This window comes from Cydia pomonella, chromosome 9 (assembly GCF_033807575.1).
Source record: "Cydia pomonella isolate Wapato2018A chromosome 9, ilCydPomo1, whole genome shotgun sequence".
NCBI lineage: Eukaryota > Metazoa > Arthropoda > Insecta > Lepidoptera > Tortricidae > Cydia > Cydia pomonella.
The window spans coordinates 644,763-670,316 of NC_084711.1; the positions used below are offsets into that span (position 1 = coordinate 644,763).

At 48.8% G+C, this 25,554-nt stretch overlaps 1 protein-coding gene across 1 annotated transcript in view; it reads right to left on the reverse strand.

Moving 5' to 3' along the window:
• Positions 1-25,554, reverse strand: part of LOC133520978 (uncharacterized) — a 96,935-nt gene that overhangs the window by 46,938 nt on the left and 24,443 nt on the right. The window contains exons 20-59 of the mRNA XM_061855697.1: positions 23,117-23,630; positions 21,758-22,134; positions 21,588-21,710; positions 21,410-21,544; positions 21,226-21,366; positions 21,042-21,182; positions 20,864-20,998; positions 20,680-20,820; positions 20,489-20,636; positions 20,121-20,411; positions 19,764-19,932; positions 19,138-19,257; positions 18,877-19,036; positions 18,259-18,411; positions 17,838-17,981; positions 16,656-16,987; positions 16,372-16,565; positions 16,215-16,307; positions 16,058-16,150; positions 15,901-15,993; positions 15,744-15,836; positions 15,567-15,679; positions 15,273-15,522; positions 14,645-14,781; positions 13,837-14,088; positions 12,548-12,922; positions 12,030-12,165; positions 10,474-10,759; positions 9,082-9,244; positions 8,738-8,936; positions 5,744-5,921; positions 5,263-5,400; positions 4,885-5,022; positions 4,507-4,644; positions 4,129-4,266; positions 3,751-3,888; positions 3,373-3,510; positions 2,995-3,132; positions 2,627-2,754; positions 346-512 (exon numbers count right to left, since the gene is read on the reverse strand). Of these exons, the coding sequence (XP_061711681.1) occupies positions 346-512; positions 2,627-2,754; positions 2,995-3,132; positions 3,373-3,510; positions 3,751-3,888; positions 4,129-4,266; positions 4,507-4,644; positions 4,885-5,022; positions 5,263-5,400; positions 5,744-5,921; positions 8,738-8,936; positions 9,082-9,244; positions 10,474-10,759; positions 12,030-12,165; positions 12,548-12,922; positions 13,837-14,088; positions 14,645-14,781; positions 15,273-15,522; positions 15,567-15,679; positions 15,744-15,836; positions 15,901-15,993; positions 16,058-16,150; positions 16,215-16,307; positions 16,372-16,565; positions 16,656-16,987; positions 17,838-17,981; positions 18,259-18,411; positions 18,877-19,036; positions 19,138-19,257; positions 19,764-19,932; positions 20,121-20,411; positions 20,489-20,636; positions 20,680-20,820; positions 20,864-20,998; positions 21,042-21,182; positions 21,226-21,366; positions 21,410-21,544; positions 21,588-21,710; positions 21,758-22,134; positions 23,117-23,630 (7,140 nt within the window). The remainder of the gene's footprint in view (positions 1-345; positions 513-2,626; positions 2,755-2,994; positions 3,133-3,372; positions 3,511-3,750; positions 3,889-4,128; positions 4,267-4,506; positions 4,645-4,884; positions 5,023-5,262; positions 5,401-5,743; positions 5,922-8,737; positions 8,937-9,081; positions 9,245-10,473; positions 10,760-12,029; positions 12,166-12,547; positions 12,923-13,836; positions 14,089-14,644; positions 14,782-15,272; positions 15,523-15,566; positions 15,680-15,743; positions 15,837-15,900; positions 15,994-16,057; positions 16,151-16,214; positions 16,308-16,371; positions 16,566-16,655; positions 16,988-17,837; positions 17,982-18,258; positions 18,412-18,876; positions 19,037-19,137; positions 19,258-19,763; positions 19,933-20,120; positions 20,412-20,488; positions 20,637-20,679; positions 20,821-20,863; positions 20,999-21,041; positions 21,183-21,225; positions 21,367-21,409; positions 21,545-21,587; positions 21,711-21,757; positions 22,135-23,116; positions 23,631-25,554) is intronic.

Below are 25,554 nucleotides of genomic sequence, written 5' to 3' on the forward strand. Positions count from 1 at the left end.
CAGATGTATGCAGGTTTCCTCACGATGTTTTCCTTCACCGAAAAGCTAGTGGTAAATATCAAATGATATTTCGTACATAAGTTCCGACAAACTCATTGGTACGAGCCAGGATTTGAACCCGCGACCTCCGGATTGAAAGTCGAACGTCATATCCACTCGGCCACCACCGCTTTTTATTTTCGGGAGTATGTAAGGGAGTATTTAAATATGTTATATATTTTTTAAAGTCATCTTTAGAAAGGACTCGCTTCTCCGTGGAAGACTTACAAAGTTTCGGCTGGCTCACTAGTCTAAAACAAGTTGAGTCATAAATTGAGCCTGAGGTCTCCAAAAACTGTACAGAACCTGTTCATGGTGCGGCGCCGTCGTGGCTGGGAGTGGAACGTGTGGTGGTAGATCGGCTACGCACTCGCCCAGGTTATGTGCCAATACGCCGCGTACGAGTCGGTATTGCGCCGGGTCTAACGCACATTGTAGAGTGGCTAGCGTGCCTTGCACCGTCATATCCGGAACTGCAAGACAGTAAACTCATAATTATTATTAACATAGACAAACGGTTAAGTGCAACTTGAAGAACTAAAATATTATGATCACACTTCGAATATGAAGCCCGAGAAAGCGAAATGCCGCGCTACTACTTCCTCAGGCCTCAATCCAAGGTTCGTGATGTTCCAGATCGTGATGAAACACTATGACAAATTGTTAAAGTGAGCGTAGTATATGAATGACAAAAAAAAGAAATTCCTTGATGAATAGTTTAACAGCGTACTCCTGTATCCTGGCAGCAGTGGCTTCACGCAGCGGCGCATGTGCAGTCCGCGTCCGCCGCGCGCGCACCGCACGCGCGTCACACTACAGTACCGTTGTGTCGCTCAGATTGGTTCACACTACAGTACCGTTGTGTCGCTCAGATTGGTTCACACTACAGTACCGTTGTGTCACTCAGATTGGTTCACACTACAGTACCGTTGTGTCGCTCAGATTGGTTCACACTACAGTACCGTTGTGTCGCTCAGATTGGTTCACACTACAGTACCGTTGTGTCACTCAGATTGGTTCACACTACAGTACCGTTGTGTCGCTCAGATTGGTTCACACTACAGTACCGTTGTGTCGCTCAGATTAGTTCACACTACAGTACCGTTGTGTCGCTCAGATTGGTTCACACTACAGTACCGTTGTGTCGCTCAGATTGGTTCACACTACAGTACCGTTGTGTCGCTCAGATTGGTCACACTACAGTACCGTTGTGTCGCTCAGATTGGTTCACACTACAGTACCGTTGTGTCGCTCAGATTGGTTCACACTACAGTACCGTTGTGTCGCTCAGATTGGTTCACACTACAGTACCGTTGTGTCGCTCAGATTGGTTCACACTACAGTACCGTTGTGTCGCTCAGATTGGTTCACACTACAGTACCGTTGTGTCGCTCAGATTGGTCACACTACAGTACCGTTGTGTCGCTCAGATTGGTCACACTACAGTACCGTTGTGTCGCTCAGATTGGTCACACTACAGTACCGTTGTGTCGCTCAGATTGGTCACACTACAGTACCGTTGTGTCGCTCAGATTGGTTCACACTACAGTACCGTTGTGTCGCTCAGATTGGTTCACACTACAGTACCGTTGTGTCGCTCAGATTGGTTCACACTACAGTACCGTTGTGTCGCTCAGATTGGTCACACTACAGTACCGTTGTGTCGCTCAGATTGGTTCACACTACAGTACCGTTGTGTCGCTCAGATTGGTTCACACTACAGTACCGTTGTGTCGCTCAGATTGGTCACACTACAGTACCGTTGTGTCGCTCAGATTGGTCACACTACAGTACCGTTGTGTCGCTCAGATTGGGTCACACTACAGTACCGTTGTGTCGCTCAGATTGGGTCACACTACAGTACCGTTGTGTCACTCAGATTGGTCACACTACAGTACCGTTGTGTCGCTCAGATTGGTCACACTACAGTACCGTTGTGTCGCTCAGATTGGGTCACACTACAGTACCGTTGTGTCGCTCAGATTGGTTCACACTACAGTACCGTTGTGTCACTCAGATTGGTTCACACTACAGTACCGTTGTGTCGCTCAGATTGGTTCACACTACAGTACCGTTGTGTCGCTCAGATTGGTCACACTACAGTACCGTTGTGTCGCTCAGATTGGTCACACTACAGTACCGTTGTGTCGCTCAGATTGGTCACACTACAGTACCGTTGTGTCGCTCAGATTGGTCACACTACAGTACCGTTGTGTCGCTCAGATTGGTCACACTACAGTACCGTTGTGTCGCTCAGATTGGTTCACACTACAGTACCGTTGTGTCGCTCAGATTGGTTCACACTACAGTACCGTTGTGTCGCTCAGATTGGTCATACTACAGTACCGTTGTGTCGCTCAGATTGGTCACACTACAGTACCGTTGTGTCGCTCAGATTGGTCACACTACAGTACCGTTGTGTCGCTCAGATTGGGTCACACTACAGTACCGTTGTGTCGCTCAGATTGGGTCACAATACAGTACCGTTGTATCGTACAGATTGGTCACACTACAGTACCGTTGTGTCGCTCAGATTGGGTCACAATACAGTACCGTTGTATCGTACAGATTGGTCACACTACAGTACCGTTGTGCGTGTCGCTCAGGTTGCGCTCCACCTGCAGCAGCAGGCGCGCGGGCGCGGGGAGGAGCGGCGCCCCGCAGCGGCGCACGCGCAGGCCGCGCCCGCCGCGCGCGCACCGCACGCGTGTCACACTACAGTACCGTTGTGTCGCTCAGATTGGTCACACTACAGTACCGTTGTGTCGCTCAGATTGGTCACACTACAGTACCGTTGTGTCGCTCAGATTGGGTCACACTACAGTACCGTTGTGTCGCTCAGATTGGGTCACAATACAGTACCGTTGTATCGTACAGATTGGTCACACTACAGTACCGTTGTGTCGCTCAGATTGGGTCACAATACAGTACCGTTGTATCGTACAGATTGGTCACACTACAGTACCGTTGTGCGTGTCGCTCAGGTTGCGCTCCACCTGCAGCAGCAGGCGCGCGGGCGCGGGGAGGAGCGGCGCCCCGCAGCGGCGCACGCGCAGGCCGCGCCCGCCGCGCGCGCACCGCACGCGTGTCACACTACAGTACCGTTGTGTCGCTCAGATTGGTCACACTACAGTACCGTTGTGTCGCTCAGATTGGTCACACTACAGTACCGTTGTGTCGCTCAGATTGGGTCACACTACAGTACCGTTGTGTCGCTCAGATTGGGTCACAATACAGTACCGTTGTATCGTACAGATTGGTCACACTACAGTACCGTTGTGTCGCTCAGATTGGGTCACAATACAGTACCGTTGTATCGTACAGATTGGTCACACTACAGTACCGTTGTGCGTGTCGCTCAGGTTGCGCTCCACCTGCAGCAGCAGGCGCGCGGGCGCGGGGAGGAGCGGCGCCCCGCAGCGGCGCACGCGCAGGCCGCGCCCGCCGCGCGCGCACCGCACGCGTGTCACACTACAGTACCGTTGTGTCGCTCAGATTGGTCACACTACAGTACCGTTGTGTCGCTCAGATTGGTCACACTACAGTACCGTTGTGTCGCTCAGATTGGGTCACACTACAGTACCGTTGTGTCGCTCAGATTGGGTCACAATACAGTACCGTTGTATCGTACAGATTGGTCACACTACAGTACCGTTGTGTCGCTCAGATTGGGTCACAATACAGTACCGTTGTATCGTACAGATTGGTCACACTACAGTACCGTTGTGCGTGTCGCTCAGGTTGCGCTCCACCTGCAGCAGCAGGCGCGCGGGCGCGGGGAGGAGCGGCGCCCCGCAGCGGCGCACGCGCAGGCCGCGCCCGCCGCGCGCGCACCGCACGCGTGTCACACTACAGTACCGTTGTGTCGCTCAGATTGGTCACACTACAGTACCGTTGTGTCGCTCAGATTGGTCACACTACAGTACCGTTGTGTCGCTCAGATTGGGTCACACTACAGTACCGTTGTGTCGCTCAGATTGGGTCACAATACAGTACCGTTGTATCGTACAGATTGGTCACACTACAGTACCGTTGTGTCGCTCAGATTGGGTCACAATACAGTACCGTTGTATCGTACAGATTGGTCACACTACAGTACCGTTGTGCGTGTCGCTCAGGTTGCGCTCCACCTGCAGCAGCAGGCGCGCGGGCGCGGGGAGGAGCGGCGCCCCGCAGCGGCGCACGCGCAGGCCGCGCCCGCCGCGCGCGCACCGCACGCGTGTCACACTACAGTACCGTTGTGTCGCTCAGATTGGTCACACTACAGTACCGTTGTGTCGCTCAGATTGGTCACACTACAGTACCGTTGTGTCGCTCAGATTGGGTCACACTACAGTACCGTTGTGTCGCTCAGATTGGGTCACAATACAGTACCGTTGTATCGTACAGATTGGTCACACTACAGTACCGTTGTGTCGCTCAGATTGGGTCACAATACAGTACCGTTGTATCGTACAGATTGGTCACACTACAGTACCGTTGTGCGTGTCGCTCAGGTTGCGCTCCACCTGCAGCAGCAGGCGCGCGGGCGCGGGGAGGAGCGGCGCCCCGCAGCGGCGCACGCGCAGGCCGCGCCCGCCGCGCGCGCACCGCACGCGTGTCACACTACAGTACCGTTGTGTCGCTCAGATTGGTCACACTACAGTACCGTTGTGTCGCTCAGATTGGTCACACTACAGTACCGTTGTGTCGCTCAGATTGGGTCACACTACAGTACCGTTGTGTCGCTCAGATTGGGTCACAATACAGTACCGTTGTATCGTACAGATTGGTCACACTACAGTACCGTTGTGTCGCTCAGATTGGGTCACAATACAGTACCGTTGTATCGTACAGATTGGTCACACTACAGTACCGTTGTGCGTGTCGCTCAGGTTGCGCTCCACCTGCAGCAGCAGGCGCGCGGGCGCGGGGAGGAGCGGCGCCCCGCAGCGGCGCACGCGCAGGCCGCGCCCGCCGCGCGCGCACCGCACGCGTGTCACACTACAGTACCGTTGTGTCGCTCAGATTGGTCACACTACAGTACCGTTGTGTCGCTCAGATTGGTCACACTACAGTACCGTTGTGTCGCTCAGATTGGGTCACACTACAGTACCGTTGTGTCGCTCAGATTGGGTCACAATACAGTACCGTTGTATCGTACAGATTGGTCACACTACAGTACCGTTGTGTCGCTCAGATTGGGTCACAATACAGTACCGTTGTATCGTACAGATTGGTCACACTACAGTACCGTTGTGCGTGTCGCTCAGGTTGCGCTCCACCTGCAGCAGCAGGCGCGCGGGCGCGGGGAGGAGCGGCGCCCCGCAGCGGCGCACGCGCAGGCCGCGCCCGCCGCGCGCGCACCGCACGCGTGTCACACTACAGTACCGTTGTGTCGCTCAGATTGGTCACACTACAGTACCGTTGTGTCGCTCAGATTGGGTCACACTACAGTACCGTTGTGTCGCTCAGATTGGGTCACAATACAGTACCGTTGTATCGTACAGATTGGTCACACTACAGTACCGTTGTGTCGCTCAGATTGGGTCACAATACAGTACCGTTGTATCGTACAGATTGGTCACACTACAGTACCGTTGTGCGTGTCGCTCAGGTTGCGCTCCACCTGCAGCAGCAGGCGCGCGGGCGCGGGGAGGAGCGGCGCCCCGCAGCGGCGCACGCGCAGGCCGCGCCCGCCGCGCGCGCGCCGCACGCGTGTCACACTACAGTACCGTTGTGCGTGTCGCTCAGGTTGCGCTCCACCTGCAGCAGCAGGCGCGCGGGCGCGGGGAGGAGCGGCGCCCCGCAGCGGCGCACGCGCAGGCCGCGCCCGCCGCGCGCGCACCACACGCTCAGCTGCTCCAGGCGGATTGATCGCACGTCCAATAGCTCGTGGTAACCTACAACGAAATTCTCTCTTACTAATGTCACTACAGAATGAATGAATAATGAATTAGCGTCTATATGCTGGGAAGAGGAATTTTCTGGTCGCTCACTGGCCCAATCGCTGGATTTCTTTTACATGACTTTTCTTAGACTTAGAGACAAATTTATACCTAGCAAAAATATTAAAAAAGATAATTATCCCGCATGGTTTTCTGTTCCTTTGAAAAAAGTCATAAAAGAAAAATATAAATACTTAAAAAAATACAGAACATATAATAATGTTTCTGACTTAATTTCATATAATGTACTGAGGGACAGAGTTCGTAAATTAGAACATGAATGTTTTACTAATTTTGTGCGTCGTGCTGAAAAAAATATTTCTAGTAACCCGAGACAATTTTGGTCATTTGTCAAATCACGATCAACCTCCCACGGTCTGCCCAGCAGTATGAAATATGGAAATAATTTGGTTAATACAGGACAAGGTATTTGTAAAGCCTTTTCAGATTATTTTTTTACCAATTTTTCACCATCTATTAATTCGACCAATTATAACTCACTTGCCTCTAGCACTGAGTCAATTGTCAACCTAAATTCAATTGAGGTCGACCCAGATCTCGTCACCGCCTTATTGCTTAAGTTAGATCCCTCCAAGTCTGCTGGCCCCGATCAGCTCCCAGCACAATTTTTAATTAAGTGTGCTGAGAACCTAGCAAAGCCGATAGTCATGCTTTTTCGGCGTTCCTTCTCAGAGTGCTCTATACCTTCAATATGGAAGTCTGCTTTTATCACCCCAGTACATAAAAAAGGGCCCAAAACTGATATTGCAAATTACAGGCCCATATCCAAATTATGTATTTTATCAAAAGTGCTTGAAAAAATTGTTTTTAATCAAGTTTATAATTGTTTAAGTAATTATTTTAATGCTAATCAACACGGATTTTTGCGACGTAGATCTACAGTATCTAATCTTATTCTGTTGAACGATTATGTTACTGACGCTCTGGATAGTGGGTCCCAAGTTGATGTAATTTATACTGATTACAGCAAATGTTTCGATCGCATTGACCACAGCTTACTAATATCAAAGCTGAATAACATCGGAATAAATGGGGATTTACTGCGATGGTTTATATCATATATCGAGAACAGAACCCAGGCTGTTGTCGTGAATAATTATATGTCCGGCTGGGTCACTGTTCCTAGTGGGGTACCGCAAGGGTCATTATTAGGGCCGTTGCTCTTTAATATATTTATTAATGATATTGACAAATGTCTCCTGCATTCCAAGCTTCTTTGTTTCGATGATGACATGAAAGTTTTCTTAAAGATAGAATCTATTGCTGACTCAATATTACTACAGTCTGACCTCGTACGCCTTGATGATTATTGTCAATTATACAGATTGGACTTGAATCCCTCTAAATGTTTTGCAATGACCTTCTCGCGCCAACGTAACTTAGTCGATACTACCTATGCCTTAAAGGGTCAAACCCTGCAGAAAATATCATGTATGAGAGATTTAGGGGTCATTCACGACTCTAAACTAATTTTTGATAATCACATTAATAACATTATTTGTGGCGCTTATAAAGCCCTAGGTTTCATAATGCGCAATTCTGTTCACTTCACTCAGGCTAAGACGCTTAAGGTGCTATATTGTTCATATGTTAGAAGTAAGTTAGAATATGCCTCTCAGGTCAGGAACCCTTGCTACAATACATATATTGACAGAATTGAACGCATTCAGAAAAAAATCATAAAACACCTTTGCTTTAAATTAAAATATCCGTATAACAGTTCTTCCAACTATCTTAAAATATGTAAGCACCATCACCTTGTCCCTTTACAAAAACGCCGTGAAATAGCCGATATTACATATCTCCTAAGTATAACCAATGGTGTAATCGATTGCTCTGAGTTGCTAAGTAAACTATGTTTCAAAACCCCCATTCGTTCTAAAAGGTATCATCCCCCAATAGCAATCAGCAATGCATCTTCCAAATACAGACAGAATAGTTTTTTACCACGCGCCAGTCGTAACCTAAATGAGCTATCTAAAGAATTGGATATGGATATATTCAACTGTGGCATTCCTAGCGTGAGACGTAATTTAGTGCAGAAATACTTTGAGTATTTTGAGTGAGCGTGTTGTCGCCTTCTTGAATACCTATAATTACGTATTTACTATTTATACTTTTACCTTAGACCTCATTATGTTACTAAGTTAATTAGTATTTTGAACTCCCACATTATCCTTATTAAGTATCATTTGTATTCGCTTTGTTCACATATGTGGTTGCAATAGTGCGTTATCTTAGTTTAGTATTATGTCACTACCTGTGAGTTCCTATAATTGGCTTCCTGTATCTACTATATTTTTCTATGTTAATGTCACAGCTGTTGGATCTCCAAATAAAAAATAAAAAAAATAAAAAAAATAAAAAAAAAAAAGTTATCAAAATTCACGTGGAATCCCACGTGAAAAAAATCTTCTCACCTCTTAATTAACCAATTTGAGTGCTACTGCTGGGCAAAGCCACCCCTGATCCTCCAACGCAGAACGAACTTTTTTAATTACAAAAACGGATAGTTCCTTTATTTTATGTGAAACTTTTCAGAAATCTTCCAAGTTTTTGGAATCAGGCTCGTATGTACTCTCACTAAATTAACGGATGCAACGTTATAGAACAGGAGTTCAGATTGAAATATTACAGTAGAAAAAGGCATTTTATAAAAGGAATTATATTTCTCACAATGCGTGTAAATTTATTTCAAAGTGATACGGTTCAATTTCGCGTAATTTCCCCGGTTATGGCTTAACACTCACCAGCGTCAGGGTCAGTCCTCGTACTGACTGTGTCAGCATCCCCCGCCTTCCTAAAGCAGTTGTCTATGGTAAGCTCTGTCAGCTCGGCGCGGAGTGCGCCGCGGCTCCGGCCGGACACGGGCAGAACGATGACGGGGGATAGGCAGCGGACGGAGAGACGTTGACGACTTGTTGGAGACACGCCGACGGATACCGACACCTGAGAGCATTTTAATCGTATTATATTATCACATAATTAGGTTATTTTACACTTTTCTTTTTTGTTTGTTTTGATGCCAATGCCATGTATGTTGTGGGTATGAATAATGAATGTATCTATCTATCTATCTATCTATCTACCATACCTTCTGTCTCGCTTGCACGATGACGCGCCGCAGCTGACGGAAGTCGTGCGCGAACGCATACAGCTCGTGGATAAACCTCTTTGTGTGCACATACGTGGCTGGCCCGAGAGCCACGGTGAGGGACGTTTCGTAGCCGGCTTCGGCCGCTTCTGTGGCGCTGAGTCTGTCGACAACAATTGGGTACTTAACACATGTTGAATATTATAACAAAATTTAGCTAAATGGATAGAAGATGAGCCATTCATTATAAAAAAGTAGAATTTAAAAATATATATTGAGATTATAAAAAAATACAAGGCTCTAAAGACTCAAAAATATTTTTTATTACTTAAAAAAAGAAAATGATTATTCGATTCTTTATGTTTTATTGAAAAATATATTGTATGACAACTATATACATGCACGCAATATTTTAGGGCCAAAACAGAAATTTTCTTGATCTTCCATACATTTAGGACAGACTAATGTAATGTGACGTCACATTACAATATCATTTTGTTAGAGGCGTTTTAATGGTCGAGTGCGAGCGTCAGACTACCTTTAGACATTTGATCCTCAGGAAAATCAAGATCGATTGACATTATTTACAAAAAACTGTCAAGTAGCCAATTATTTAAGTGACCGTTGTGTAAATAGGGATCATAGTTAATTAGAGATAAAGCCAGAAGTTCCAGCAAAGGCAAATATTTATAAAATCAATTATTGCAACCCACTCAAGCGTGAGACGTCATGAAAGGAAAATAATGCTATAGTAACAAACTCTCACCGAGTCTGGCTTGCACTTGGCTGGTTTAACAATCGCTAATAGACGTACCTCATACACAAGGTGCCCGTGAGCATTGCGAAACATTTTAACTAAGCATTCCTGGTAATATTTAGAAACTAAAATGTCATATAAAATGTTCTGGATTAGGCCTGGTTTCAGAGATAATTAAATGTTTTTCGAAATCATTCTTTCGCCATAAGTCTGTAGAAAACACATTTTTGACTGCGGTATTGCCACTTTGAGGTCTAGTCTGGACATACCGATTGATTGACATCGAAAAATTAAAAAAAAGTATTCGAGAACTACCCCCAAATAAAAAAAAACTTTTTAGTTAATTTTAGGTTGTGTGTTTATCAATAAAAATTACGTTTTATGTACAGGAGTGTTCAAAAAAGGGGGAAAAAAATGTTTTTTGTCGGATTCCACAAAAAGTCATACATATAACATTTTTTGCTTCTGTTGCCATCAGGAATGCACCGTTAAAGTCTCTCGCAATGCTCACGGGCACCTTGTATATCTCTAATGTGCCTATATCATAAATTTAAATGCTACATGACTCCCCAGAAGTCGCAAGGTTACTGAAACCGCTTCCCAACTCGCTTATGATTTTTACCACGTAAACTTACCTAGTATACAGAATCTCGAGCGCCTTATCCCCATGCGTCCTAAGTCTATCCCTCCACAGCGGCGCACGCGGTGTCAGATCCGCCAAATGCAGCCCGCCCACAGCTACGCGTAACGAACGCGTATGCGCAGACGCGTGCGCTTGCGCGTTAGCGCGTACCCGTAGAGCGCGCGCTGAGCACACTTCCCCGCGCGCACCAACTAGAACCACGCTAAGGGAGCGGATAGACATTTCGGTTTGCGTCGTGCCTTCTTCGGACGATAGTTCGGATGGGGATACGCTGGTTTCTAAAATGATATTTTTTTTGGTGTAAATATTAATTAAATTTAAAATTTGATAAAATAAAAGCTAGCCGTCAGCAATGCTAAGAGCGTTTTCACATTGTCCTCACTGATATTGGATATAGGATCCTACATCCGTGTAGTCAGGCCGCGGGGGCGCCGTCTTTAGCGGTCACGCACACTACAACGAATACTTAGGTCATACTGAAAGTTTCTGGAATCTTAATTTTTTTTTTATATTTAAAGAAATCCCTAACATATAATTTTCAAACAGCATTCCTAAAATACAAATCATCACCGAACAAAAATCTGTATCTAAAAATAGACAATTAGTTATATTTTCAACAAAAAAACATTTTCATTGCGTGACCTCTAAATGGCTCTTTCCAGAAATGTTTAGTATTACTTAGATGGTCTTTCACTTAGACGGTCCTGTACAGATTTAGTATTTTTATTCAAAATTATTAATAATATTGTAGATGCCCCCGACTTATTACATAAAATTGGTTTCCGTGTCCCTCGTAGAAATGAACGTAGTTGTCGCAGTAAGGCATTATTTAGCATTTCTAACAGCAGAACGAAATACGCACAGCATTCATATATTGGGCGCGCATGTAGGCAGTACAATGAAGATGTATGGACGCAGATTTGTTTTGCAATTCATTAGGCCTCTTTAAAAGAGCAGTATATTTTTTTCTAAAATAACGGTTAACAGTTGCAGCAACCTGATAATAGGTACCTGTGATTTAAGTATTTTCTCAGTTCTCTTCATATATATATATATATTATAAACATTTACGCTTTTGTTATGTACGCTATAAGTTTACACTATTATTATTTTTTCAATTGTACATCGAAATTTAAAATTAGGAAACTTTAGGTCTATAACGAAATCAATGCATAGCTATTAGCTAAGTTGCTCATATGTTTATTTTAAGACTGTTTGTTTCTCAATAAAAAAAAAAATAACCACGTATTATGCCTACACATACGCGCACAAACAAGGTGCGACAGATGACGGGGGGCTCCAACATGGCTGAAATTATAGAAAGCGCCGCACCAATATCGGAAGGCGCCTATGAGAAAAACAGCTGCAGGACAGCATCAAGGCCGCCTTTTTTGTGTTATCTATCGTTTTTAGTAATAATTAATAATTAAATAATATCGGATCGGATAATGAGAAAAGGCTTTAAGGGGTGTGGAATTTTTGATTTTTTACAGGCATTAAGTGACATTATTAGACATTTATTGGCATTACGATAAAGTGGCAACTCGCCTGCACTAGGCTGTGGCTCTGGTAGTTCGTCTGCCTCTTCCCCGGCCACTCCGAAGAAGTCCAACACCGCCACCCAGCTGTCGATGCTCACTACTAGCTTTAGGCAATTGAAGCGGACTCGAGTATGTCGGGATACCTGTGATAATGAGATTTTTACCAGTGAGTAAAGGACCTCGATTAGATTTTTGGAAAGATATAAAAGAAATATTATTAAACTTTTTATTCGGCGATACACAACATGTCATGTAGCGAATTATAGCATACAGTCACCATTTTCAATTTAACACAATTTTATTTTTCACAAGATCAACTCAGAAATCACGTTCGAAATTAAAATCAGACCGAACGACAGTAGAAAGATAAACCGGAGTACTTATTAAGCGCTCGTATCCGGAAGGCAAATACGCTCACGAGGAAACTATATGAAAAAAATTATCGCGGTACAGACACGAGAGGTTAATTTATCTAAAAACATGATATCCAACATGAAATTTTAATCATAATAACATTCCACTCACCCGATTGTACAGATCGTGGAAGTTTGGATGCTGCGGGTCTCGCATCCGCACGGTCACGTTGACGAGGCCGTCTCCCGCGCCCTCTTCCGCGTCCGCTTCCGCTTCAGCGTCCGCTGTCTCCGTTTCAACTGTGACACTTAGCTCTGGTGAGCAGGGTGGGGTCGGGCCGCATTTGCTGTCACGTTTGGTGCGGTGATACTGCATAGAAAGAATATCATGAAATGGAATCATTTTTACACACAACTTGGGGTTCGTTTCAGGGAATCTTGAGATTTGTAACGTCAGCAGAAGCTTCTTTAAGCTTCTTTTATTAGAATCACAGTTCTTCTTCATAGATCTTCTTTTACAGTTGTTATACTCGGATAGCAGTTCATAGAATTAAGTTTATTATAAAATGTTTTACATATAGGAAACTATAAGTCTATATCATAAGAAATTCTAGCTGGTAGCTTATTTACTTACATGTTTTATAAGACTGTTTGTTTCTAAATAAAAATAAAATAAAAAAAGAACTGAGACTTACGCTCGTTTCAATTGACAAGCTTTCGAAAAACGGGGCCTTGCTTTGAAAAGGTTAGTTTGGTCATCCAACAGTGACACCGAAGGAAATGAGAGAATACAAGCTCATTCATATCCTAGTACTACTACTATATGACAAGAAACTTTGAAGAATGAGTTGAGTAAAGATGGCTGGCCAGATAAACTGCGTCTTTATTTCATATCTCTAGGAATATATTACATCATTGTCTTCGTGGCGGAATTGGCTACTTGACAGTTTTTTGTATATAATGTCAATCGGTCTTGATTTTTCTGAGGATCAAATGTCTATATAGGACTCATGGCATTTAAGCAACACAAAGGTCAGAAATGAGAGTTAAAGTGTGACGCTCGCACTCGACGATTGAAACGCCTCTAACAAAATGATATTGTAATATGACGTCACATTATATTAGTTTGTCTTAAATGTATGGAAGATCAAGAAAATTGCTATTTTGACCGTGAAATATTGCGTTTATGTATATAGTAGTTACAATTTATTTTTCAATAACATTTTAGGAATCGAATGGTACAATTTTATTTTATATTTGAAAGTTAAAACAATTTTTTTTTAACCTTTGAAGCCTTGTTTTTTTTATAATCTCCATATGACTTTTTAAATTACACTTTTTAGGGTTCCGTAGCCAAATGGCAAAAAACGGAACCCTTATAGATTCGTCATGTCCGTCTGTCTATCCGATTTTTATAATGAAGGGCCCATTTTATATCCATTTAGCTAAATTTAGTTATAATATTGAACATGTGTCCAGGAGGCAATGAGTAATATTTGTTTGCGTTAGCGTGGGTACCTCCCTGTCCACGCGGAGGCCGCAGGGCAGCGAGGCGCGGCGCGCGGCGCGCGGCGCGCGGCCGAGCTCCGGGCACGACTTGGACACGAACACGGCCTTGGCGGGCACGTGCGGCGCGTGCGACACCAGCAGCGTGCGGTGCTTGGACTCCGGCTCCTGGGTCAGGTCCTCCATCGTCACGGAGTGGAGGGATACCTGCGCAAATAATATAGTACATTACGATACAAGTGCGAAAAATAGGAAATTCGAAACGAGTTGCGATAAATTAAAACACGACCGAAGGGAGTGTTTTAAATCGACACGAGTTGCGAATTATCTATTCGCACATGTATCGTACAACGTTTTACAGTACATATGGCCCTTTAAATGTTTGACACAGTAACGTAATATGCTTATTTGCGCACTAGTGCGCTAAAGTAGCACCATATGTACTGAAAAATAAATTATAGAACTGTATCTCCTAAAACGTGCGACGTAGCGCAAAAATAATCAAATTTTCTTTTCCCTCGTGCAACCCTGAAAAAACATACCCTAAAAAAGAAAAAAAACACAAAAGAAAAAAAGATTGTCATGATTTGACGTTTAAAAACGAAAGAAAATTGTCTTACAGGCCTAGGTGTGTAATGCTGTATGAAATTCCTTTACATATCATCTTCACTCATCGCACCTGATATGTAGTATTTGCGGACCTAATTTGAAGTAAGTCATGACAACATTTCATTGCAAATTTGAGAATAGATTATGTACTTACATGTAGGTCGGATTCGTGCGGGCGTGGTCGTCGCAGACGCACCGCGAACTCTCGGAACGCCAGTTGCACTAAGCTGCGCTCGCCGCGGCCAAGATCGGCCCGCAGCTCCACAGTGAATGATGACAGCTCGAAATGCACTGGTAACAGGTTATATTGCATTATTACATTATTTTCAAACTTCTTGCTTAGTACTAGTGATTGAAGGTGAGGTGAAAGTACTTTACGAGTTTTCTAGAGAGGGTATAAACACTAAGCTCCGGTATTTCTAATCTAATTGATTAGTTAAGAATTCTGCTGGCAACTATATTTACTTTCGTAAAGTATTAGGAGTATGTATTAGTACACTCTTTATTGTACAAAAATACATATCAAAAGTAACATACTGTAGGCAAAGACTAAGTACAAAGACGACTTATCCCTTTAAGGGATCTTTTCCAGTTAACCTTTATAATTTTTTTATTGTATGTACAAAAAATCGTTTACAGGGGTGTTAAGACTAACTTAATTAAATATATACTTAATAAAATATAGGCACGGCGAGCACGGCAGCGCGGAGGGCGGGGTCTAGCCGCAGTGTCGGCTGTAGCTCTACATGGACTATACAACACCTGTGTGTGCGCGTGTGTACCTGAGAGCGGCACGTGCTGCGGGCGCTGCTGGCGCGGCTGCGGCGCGGCGCGCGGGGGAGGCACGGCGAGCACGGCGGCGCGGAGGGCGGGGTCTAGCCGCAGTGTCGGCTGTAGCTCTACATGGACTATACAACACCTGTGTGTGCGCGTGTGTACCTGAGAGCGGCACGTGCTGCGGGCGCTGCTGGCGCGGCTGCGGCGCGGCGCGCGGGGGAGGCACGGCGAGCACGGCGGCGCGGAGGGCGGGGTCTAGCCGCAGTGTCGGCTGTAGCTCTACATGGACTATACAACACCTGTGTGTGCGCGTGTGTACCTGAGAGCGGCACGTGCTGCGGGCGCTGCTGGCGCGGCTGCGGCGCGGCGCGCGGGGGAGGCACGGCGAGCACGGCGGCGCGGAGGGCGGGGTCTAGCCGCAGTGTCGGCTGTAGCTCTACATGGACTATACAACACCTGTGTGTGCGCGTGTGTACCTGAGAGCGGCACGTGCTGCGGGCGCTGCTGGCGCGGCTGCGGCGCGGCGCGCGGGGGAGGCACGGCGAGCACGGCGGCGCGGAGGGCGGGGTCTAGCCGCAGTGTCGGCTGTAGCTCTACATGGACTATACAACACCTGTGTGTGCGCGTGTGTACCTGAGAGCGGCACGTGCTGCGGGCGCTGCTGGCGCGGCTGCGGCGCGGCGCGCGGGGGAGGCACGGCGAGCACGGCGGCGCGGAGGGCGGGGTCTAGCCGCAGTGTCGGCTGTAGCTCTACATGGACTATACAACACCTGTGTGTGCGCGTGTGTACCTGAGAGCGGCACGTGCTGCGGGCGCTGCTGGCGCGGCTGCGGCGCGGCGCGCGGGGGAGGCACGGCGAGCACGGCGGCGCGGAGGGCGGGGTCTAGCCGCAGTGTCGGCTGTAGCTCTACATGGACTATACAACACCTGTGTGTGCGCGTGTGTACCTGAGAGCGGCACGTGCTGCGGGCGCTGCTGGCGCGGCTGCGGCGCGGCGCGCGGGGGAGGCACGGCGAGCACGGCGGCGCGGAGGGCGGGGTCTAGCCGCAGTGTCGGCTGTAGCTCTACATGGACTATACAACACCTGTGTGTGCGCGTGTGTACCTGAGAGCGGCACGTGCTGCGGGCGCTGCTGGCGCGGCTGCGGCGCGGCGCGCGGGGGAGGCACGGCGAGCACGGCGGCGCGGAGGGCGGGGTCTAGCCGCAGTGTCGGCTGTAGCTCTACATGGACTATACAACACCTGTGTGTGCGCGTGTGTACCTGAGAGCGGCACGTGCTGCGGGCGCTGCTGGCGCGGCTGCGGCGCGGCGCGCGGGGGAGGCACGGCGAGCACGGCGGCGCGGAGGGCGGGGTCTAGCCGCAGTGTCGGCTGTAGCTCTACATGGACTATACAACACCTGTGTGTGCGCGTGTGTACCTGAGAGCGGCACGTGCTGCGGGCGCTGCTGGCGCGGCTGCGGCGCGGCGCGCGGGGGAGGCACGGCGAGCACGGCGGCGCGGAGGGCGGGGTCTAGCCGCAGTGTCGGCTGTAGCTCTACATGGACTATACAACACCTGTGTGTGCGCGTGTGTACCTGAGAGCGGCACGTGCTGCGGGCGCTGCTGGCGCGGCTGCGGCGCGGCGCGCGGGGGAGGCACGGCGAGCACGGCGGCGCGGAGGGCGGGGTCTAGCCGCAGTGTCGGCACTGCTGGCTCCATCTCTTGCACTGACATCGACTCCTGTGTGATTTGGGGCGGGCGTTAAAGGATAATTACCTGCTCTTGAGTATACCTTTATAGTTTTTATTTTTATTTTTCATCTAGGCCTTCACTGGCTGACCGCACTGGCGGGATCGCCATGTGATGTGGGGCTTCAAAGGATAACTATCACATTCCATGTCTATATAAAACTTTCCATAACCATTCAATGACTAACAAATTTACGAAACTTAAACTTTGGGAGCGTAGGTCCCCACATCATATGGCGACCGTGACAGGACACGAACCTGCAATTTTCGGACTTCGGATCCGAAGATTGCAGGTTCGTGTCCTGTCACGGCCGCCCCCCACATCACACCTGAACACACAGTACAACGAGATATTGATACAATCATAATTAGCAAACCAACCACAATTAGCGAACTGATCATCGCCACACAACGGTGAACTATGACACTTCACATACAAAAATAAATCGCGAACGTTTTATCGGTAACAGGCGGTTTGTTACAACTGACCCCAAGTAAATCAAACGATCTGCGGCCAAGTTATCTGTTAAGGTGCATTATTCTTGTCACACCTGGTCACATTTTGCCAACCCCTCCCCCTAGTGTGACGTCACATATTTGGCAATTATGTTTTCAACGATATCAGCAAATTTGAAACTATTACCATTTTAATAAAAACAATTTTTAACAAAGGCAATATTAGAAATTTAATCACACAAAATCGATATGGAATAAAAATTTCACGAATAAAAATGAGTTGTCATTGAAAACACCTATTAATTAATTGTGTACAGAAAATACAAAAAAAAAACACAGCCGAATTTAACCCTTATTTCACACCGTTTAGGTGCATTATCAAATACCTGATGGTACTGTTGGGTCGGCATGGGCGCGGGTGCAGGCTCGTCAGCGGCGCTAAGATATCTTATAGTGTCTAATAGCTGTTCATATTGTTCGCGACGCGCTGAGACGTGGAGACCGCCCACAACTTGACCAGTTACTTCGCACTGCAACACAAAAACAAATCAAATTATACTTTAAAGTCTAAAATTTTGTTTAGGAATCTATTTTATTTGCCAAAGCATAGAAAAAAAATATTTTTAAAAATATTTATTTTTCACTCATTAGCAGTAAAAACCACTCCTGATGGTCACAATCTACAGACATGATGAACATGACCCGTAATTTAAAACCGATTAAATTTTTCGTGCACTTCAGAAACCATAATTCAAAGTATTCAAACGTAAATTCAAAAGGACTTTAGTAAAATTATTGGAAATCTACCTGTGGCTCAGCGTTCGGCTCGAGGTGCCCATAATGCACGGCGAGCTGTAACGCTGTGTTGTGTAGCACAGGCTTGCCGCCGCCGGCGTCGTAGATGGACGGCATGCTTTCGGCGCTGAGCGTTGTTTGCTTTAGTTTAGAGCTCACGTCCACCTAAGAAAGATATACATAATTATAAAAAAATTACGAATTTATTATTAAAATTTTTTTATGAGCAATCTCTTACAGGCTTTTCGCATCAATTCTGGTAACTCACTTGAGGTCTGGCTACCAGATTTTTTTCTATGGACCCAGCGGCTCGTCTAACTTGTACTGGACTATCAAAATTTAATTATAAAATCTGCGCCAGCTTTCGTGAAAGAACCTATAATCACGGTGACGCGCACGCGGTAGGTGCGCGGTTGGCGAAGCTCATGCGGCCGAGGTGGGCAACGAGCACTAGCGGGGACACTACACACACCGGGGCCACTGGTACTCACGGACGCGAGGGAGATGTCGGTGACGCGTACGCGGTAGGCGGCGCGGAGCCCGCGCGGCCGGTTGGCGAGGCTCATGCGGCCGAGTTGGGCCACGAGCACTAGCGGGGACACTACACACACCGGGGACACTGGTACTCACGGACGCGAGCGAGATGTCGGTGACGCGTACGCGGTAGGCGGCGCGGAGCCCGCGCGGCCGGTTGGCGAGGCTCATGCGGCCGAGGTGGGCCACGAACACTTGCGGGGATAACGCTGAACGGGGTACCACCACCACTGGGGATTCCAGTTCGATGTTTACTCTACAAAAAAAAACAAATTTATTGTGTTCCTAGTCTTTGCCATGCGATTTTGTACGCATACCTTAGAAACTTTTATAATGCTAATGAATGAAGTGTCTTACGTGAGATTTATTTCCTCGGCAGGCTCGTCAATAGAGTAACCTAAGCTAGTGGTGCGACGTCGCGGCGATACACCTTCCATTGAGCTCGAAATCTTCGGGTTTGCGTACAGCGTGTCACCCCTGAAACATGAGCAGCTTGTAACATTTGCTTACTAAAATTACCAACGTCCCAAACATTTTCAAATAAACTTTTTTGTAGTTAATAAATGACTGGCGGCTTTGTCAGCTGCCATTTTGAAAATTTTCTAAAAACTGATGTGATAGAAATTCCTAATTACTCGGTTAAAATTGGTCTAAAAATGCGTCTTGTAGAGGAAAATAGTTGGTCAGAGTCTAAGCTGAAACGGAGACACTTCACTCGAACTTAACATCAAGCCCATTATCATGTGTCGCTAATATTTCCGACGCGGTGAAATTGCTATTATGTTTGTTTGTGCTGTTTTCAAACCAAATTAACGGTTGTCAATAAGGCGTTATTTCCATATAGCTTCAATTCGAAATCAACCTACAATGTCATATTTATTCTTTATTGCGCAAAATAAAAGAAAATCGTAAAAAGGCTTAATGCTATTCTCTACCAGGCATTCTCTAAGTTGTTTGAATTAAGAAAATGTTGCGGCCGTTACCTGGCTACAAGTCCCACGGCCATATCGTGAGCAGCAGCGCGGATGGAGCGCGCTAGATTAGCGAGGTATTGCTTGAACTCCGTGAGGCAGGAGCGGAGCTCTCGCAGTAAGGCACTGGAGTGAGTCACCCACACGCTGGCGACATGTAGTGACACTGAAGCTTCCACGCCTGTTAGAAAATTACACTTTGTCTAAACTTTTTCTCGTTAGTAGACGATATACAGGCAGAATGTAGTGTAATAAGCCCGAAGACGTAATATATCTTACCTAATGACACACTTAACTGTCCAATAGTAGACCTTATCTCGTTGCAATAAGGTCCTACTGTACCGACGGCATACATCGTTTTCCACTCACCATCCGCAGTGACCCGCCTCGTGATGGTGAACAGCAGCGCGCGCTGGTCGGGGCGCGCGGCGGGCGCGGGCGCGGGCGCGGGGGCGGGGGCGGGCGCGCGGCCGGCGCTCAGCACGCGCGTGTGCAGCCCCGCGCCCTCGCACAGCGACACCACCTGCACGCCGCCCAGCGACCGTCCACTCACCATCCGCAGTGACCCGCCTCGTGATGGTGAACAGCAGCGCGCGCTGGTCGGGGCGCGCGGCGGGCGCGGGCGCGGGCGCGGGGGCGGGGGCGGGCGCGCGGCCGGCGCTCAGCACGCGCGTGTGCAGCCCCGCGCCCTCGCACAGCGACACCACCTGCACGCCGCCCAGCGACCGTCCACTCACCATCCGCAGTGACCCGCCTCGTGATGGTGAACAGCAGCGCGCGCTGGTCGGGGCGCGCGGCGGGCGCGGGCGCGGGGGCGGGGGCGGGCGCGCGGCCGGCGCTCAGCACGCGCGTGTGCAGCCCCGCGCCCTCGCACAGCGACACCACCTGCACGCCGCCCAGCGACCGTCCACTCACCATCCGCAGTGACCCGCCTCGTGATGGTGAACAGCAGCGCGCGCTGGTCGGGGCGCGCGGCGGGCGCGGGCGCGGGCGCGGGGGCGGGGGCGGGCGCGCGGCCGGCGCTCAGCACGCGCGTGTGCAGCCCCGCGCCCTCGCACAGCGACACCACCTGCACGCCGCCCAGCGACCGTCCACTCACCATCCGCAGTGACCCGCCTCGTGATGGTGAACAGCAGCGCGCGCTGGTCGGGGCGCGCGGCGGGCGCGGGCGCGGGGGCGGGGGCGGGCGCGCGGCCGGCGCTCAGCACGCGCGTGTGCAGCCCCGCGCCCTCGCACAGCGACACCACCTGCACGCCGCCCAGCGACCGTCCACTCACCATCCGCAGTGACCCGCCTCGTGATGGTGAACAGCAGCGCGCGCTGGTCGGGGCGCGCGGCGGGCGCGGGCGCGGGCGCGGGGGCGGGGGCGGGCGCGCGGCCGGCGCTCAGCACGCGCGTGTGCAGCCCCGCGCCCTCGCACAGCGACACCACCTGCACGCCGCCCAGCGACCGTCCACTCACCATCCGCAGTGACCCGCCTCGTGATGGTGAACAGCAGCGCGCGCTGGTCGGGGCGCGCGGCGGGCGCGGGCGCGGGCGCGGGGGCGGGGGCGGGCGCGCGGCCGGCGCTCAGCACGCGCGTGTGCAGCCCCGCGCCCTCGCACAGCGACACCACCTGCACGCCGCCCAGCGACCGTCCACTCACCATCCGCAGTGACCCGCCTCGTGATGGTGAACAGCAGCGCGCGCTGGTCGGGGCGCGCGGCGGGCGCGGGCGCGGGGGCGGGGGCGGGCGCGCGGCCGGCGCTCAGCACGCGCGTGTGCAGCCCCGCGCCCTCGCACAGCGACACCACCTGCACGCCGCCCAGCGACCGTCCACTCACCATCCGCAGTGACCCGCCTCGTGATGGTGAACAGCAGCGCGCGCTGGTCGGGGCGCGCGGCGGGCGCGGGCGCGGGCGCGGGGGCGGGGGCGGGCGCGCGGCCGGCGCTCAGCACGCGCGTGTGCAGCCCCGCGCCCTCGCACAGCGACACCACCTGCACGCCGCCCAGCGACCGTCCACTCACCATCCGCAGTGACCCGCCTCGTGATGGTGAACAGCAGCGCGCGCTGGTCGGGGCGCGCGGCGGGCGCGGGCGCGGGGGCGGGGGCGGGCGCGCGGCCGGCGCTCAGCACGCGCGTGTGCAGCCCCGCGCCCTCGCACAGCGACACCACCTGCACGCCGCCCAGCGACCGTCCACTCACCATCCGCAGTGACCCGCCTCGTGATGGTGAACAGCAGCGCGCGCTGGTCGGGGCGCGCGGCGGGCGCGGGCGCGGGCGCGGGGGCGGGGGCGGGCGCGCGGCCGGCGCTCAGCACGCGCGTGTGTAGCCCCGCGCCCTCGCACAGCGACACCACCTGCACGCCGCCCAGCGACCCGTCCACTTCCACGCGGGACGCGTCTGCAAACAAACAACGCTACGCTTTTAACAACTACTATTAAATTCGGGAGACAATTGTATACTTTTGGGGCCAATATGTGAACGAGCTTGTCCGACTTGGCCAGCTTGTGCGGCACGGCGCAGCGCGCGGGGAGCGGCGCGGGCCGCTCGACACGAGCCGAGGCCGGGGCGCTGTCCGCTTGCGAGCGCGCGTATATTGCCGCTTGAAAGATTAGTAACGACAGCAAGGTTAGAGCGTTTTCTCATTTTCCGATCCGATATCGGATGTAGGATCCTACAATAGACAAGGATAAACAATACTAAAAGATACATAAGTCTATTCCTTTCGGTCATTTCATCACGCACACTACTAGAAATATACTGCTACACATGCACGTACACGAACAAAAATTATCTTCCGACATAGCTAAAACTGTCGGAAGCACCTTCCGATATCGGATGTCGGTAGGTGTTCATGACAAAAAAAGCTGCAGGAGAGTGCCATATGGCATGAAGTCCGTCTTTTTTGCGTTATATATCATTTTTTAGTAATAATGATTTAGTAAATGCATAAATAAACACAAAGAAGCACATATATATATTTTACAATTTACGTCCCTCCGACGATAACGCTCTTAGGATGCCTAAGGCTTTGAAACGCAGTTTCGATTTGAGCGATTCGGACTATAGCCCATTTGCAACCGAAACACACGCTCCCAATCCGCGGCCCGGGCCCACAGCTCGGCCCCGTACTGCAGTTGTGCGTGCACCGATGCAAAGTAACACGCTCTCAGCATATCGCGAGGCAACAGCCGAGCCAGACGTTTTAGTTCGAAGCAGGCCGCTGACATCAATCTTAAGACGCGTTTTCCGTGAATAATTTCAATTTCCATCTCTATTGCAGTAGCATCTCGTAATACAAAGGGGTACCTAACTATAACCTGTAACCTTACGTAATATATCCTACATCACTCTCCCCCACACATGTGTACACAACACTCACCGACGGTGGCCTGTATGCGCGCCTCGCTGACGGTGGCGGTGGCGATCTTCTTGTCCATGTGTACACAACACTCACCGACGGTGGCCTGTATGCGCGCCTCGCTGACGGTGGCGGTGGCGATCTTCTTGTCCATGTGTACACAACACTCACCGACGGTGGCCTGTATGCGCGCCTCGCTGACGGTGGCGGTGGCGATCTTCTTGTCCATGTGTACACAACACTCACCGACGGTGGCCTGTATGCGCGCCTCGCTGACGGTGGCGGTGGCGATCTTCTTGTCCATGTGTACACAACACTCACCGACGGTGGCCTGTATGCGCGCCTCGCTGACGGTGGCGGTGGCGATCTTCTTGTCCATGTGTACACAACACTCACCGACGGTGGCCTGTATGCGCGCCTCGCTGACGGTGGCGGTGGCGATCTTCTTGGCGACCACGGCGCCGTCGTGCACGGCCGCTCGCAGCAGCAGCACACCCAGGCGGTGGAAGTCGAACGTGATCTCCGTTCGGACCTCCTGCCAACACATTTGTATATTTCAAACGTATTCCCTTATTTATTTAATCTTTAGATATATAATAAAAATAAGTACAAATGGCGGACTTAATGCTTTAAGGCAATGGCTTAATGCTTAAGATTCCCTTATGTATAGAACTTAAATTAAAATGATCCGAATTCTTTTCACGTCCGTGTTCGTTTGGCTTGCCAACAGTTAAAAAATCATCATGAAAACCGACTAAACTTTCTAGCAGGGATTCTTATAAAATTGCTTAACTCAATATATTATTATAGGAGTATTTATTTATTTAATCTTTATTGCACAATACATGAAGGTACAAATGGCGGACTTAATGCCTCAAGGCATTCTCTACCAGTCAACCAATGGGTTAAACCAGAAAGATTAAATAGTTGCAGTGTCTTTTAAAGTATAGTTTCTATTTTTCTCCGTGAGCTTCTACGGATTATCGTCTTATCTATTGTTTAAAAACCGCAAAGGCGCGTGCCACTATGAAAAAATGGTCAAGCCGCATAGGTAGCGTTTATTGAATTACTACTCTATTGAGCACGGAATAAGATTCATTATGAACTAATAAAGAATTCTAACAGAATAGCTGTCTGATCTCTATTGGTGCGTCTAAGGTAGGCGACTAAACGCTCTGAAACCAGCTTAACTTGTGACACTGCGATCCGAAACAAAGATACGTATTCGAAGACCTCGCTTGCACTGGTAATGCGAGCGCACGGCTAGCTAGCGCCAAGGAAGCAATGTTATGTTCCTCGAGGAGCAGGTAAAAAACAGGGCCGGATTTTCACACAAATATATTTGGGTGGTTTTACGTTCTTTAATTTAAAGAGATACCTATGCGGCTTGACCATTTTTTCATAGTGGCACGCGCCTTTGCGGTTTTTAAACAATAGATAAGACGATAATCCGTAGAAGCTCACGGAGAAAAATAGAAACTGTTTTTTGTAATAAGGTTGATAGTTGTATGTAGGGATTTTTCTTAAGAGATAGACGTGTGCACTGTTTGAAGATTTATTTGCGACTGGATTTTGACACATACATGCATACATTAATACATTCACTCACACATGCTAAAAACGCATCTAACATACCGCCCACCAAAAGGGCATCGACCCTTTTTTAAGCTACATAGGTATAGATACAACTCATCTACAAAATTGTACATAGTATTTTACTATAACAAATTGTATGATTAACTACATAAATGCATGCAATTGCATTGACAAACTATAGCACTATGTATAGTAAGGAAAGCAAGTATGAGAGAGTATTACATAACAACAGGTCAGCAAGTTAGGTCAAATTCAATTACTAAAAGTTATAGAAATATTTAAGTATTTAGTTAGTTAGTTACAAAAACAAAGTAGCAGATTTGAAACATAGTTACGTGCAAAATTAATTTAATTTGGAGCATTAGGTAAATTACGATTCTGTATCAACAGGCTTAAGACACAATTTAGTAATAGTTATTTTTATAGTTGAATCACCAGTTTTAATACAGTATACTCGTAGGTACATGGGTTAAGTTATCAGCGCCGGCGTGTTTATCCATTATGCGTCCAAGTCCAAGCTGCCGTTTCCCAGGAGTATACGATGTCTAGGTGTATAGCCTTGGCGGTCATGAATATGAAAATTGCTATGTAGGCCTTACATGTTTTAGCACCTCGACCTTTAGACACAAAACATTGATAAAGACCGGCAAAATCAACACCGCTATTCAAAAAAGGTTTAGCAGGTGTTACTCTTTGTTTAGGCAAATCTCCCATCAGCTGATCTGTAGTAATAGCGTTATGTCTTGCACATTTGAGGCATTTTCTGAGGTAAGTTGTTAGTAATCCCTTAACTCTTAGGATCCAGTACTTCGTCCTTATATAATTCAGTGTCAGCTGGTATCGCCCATGTAATGTTCTTCGGT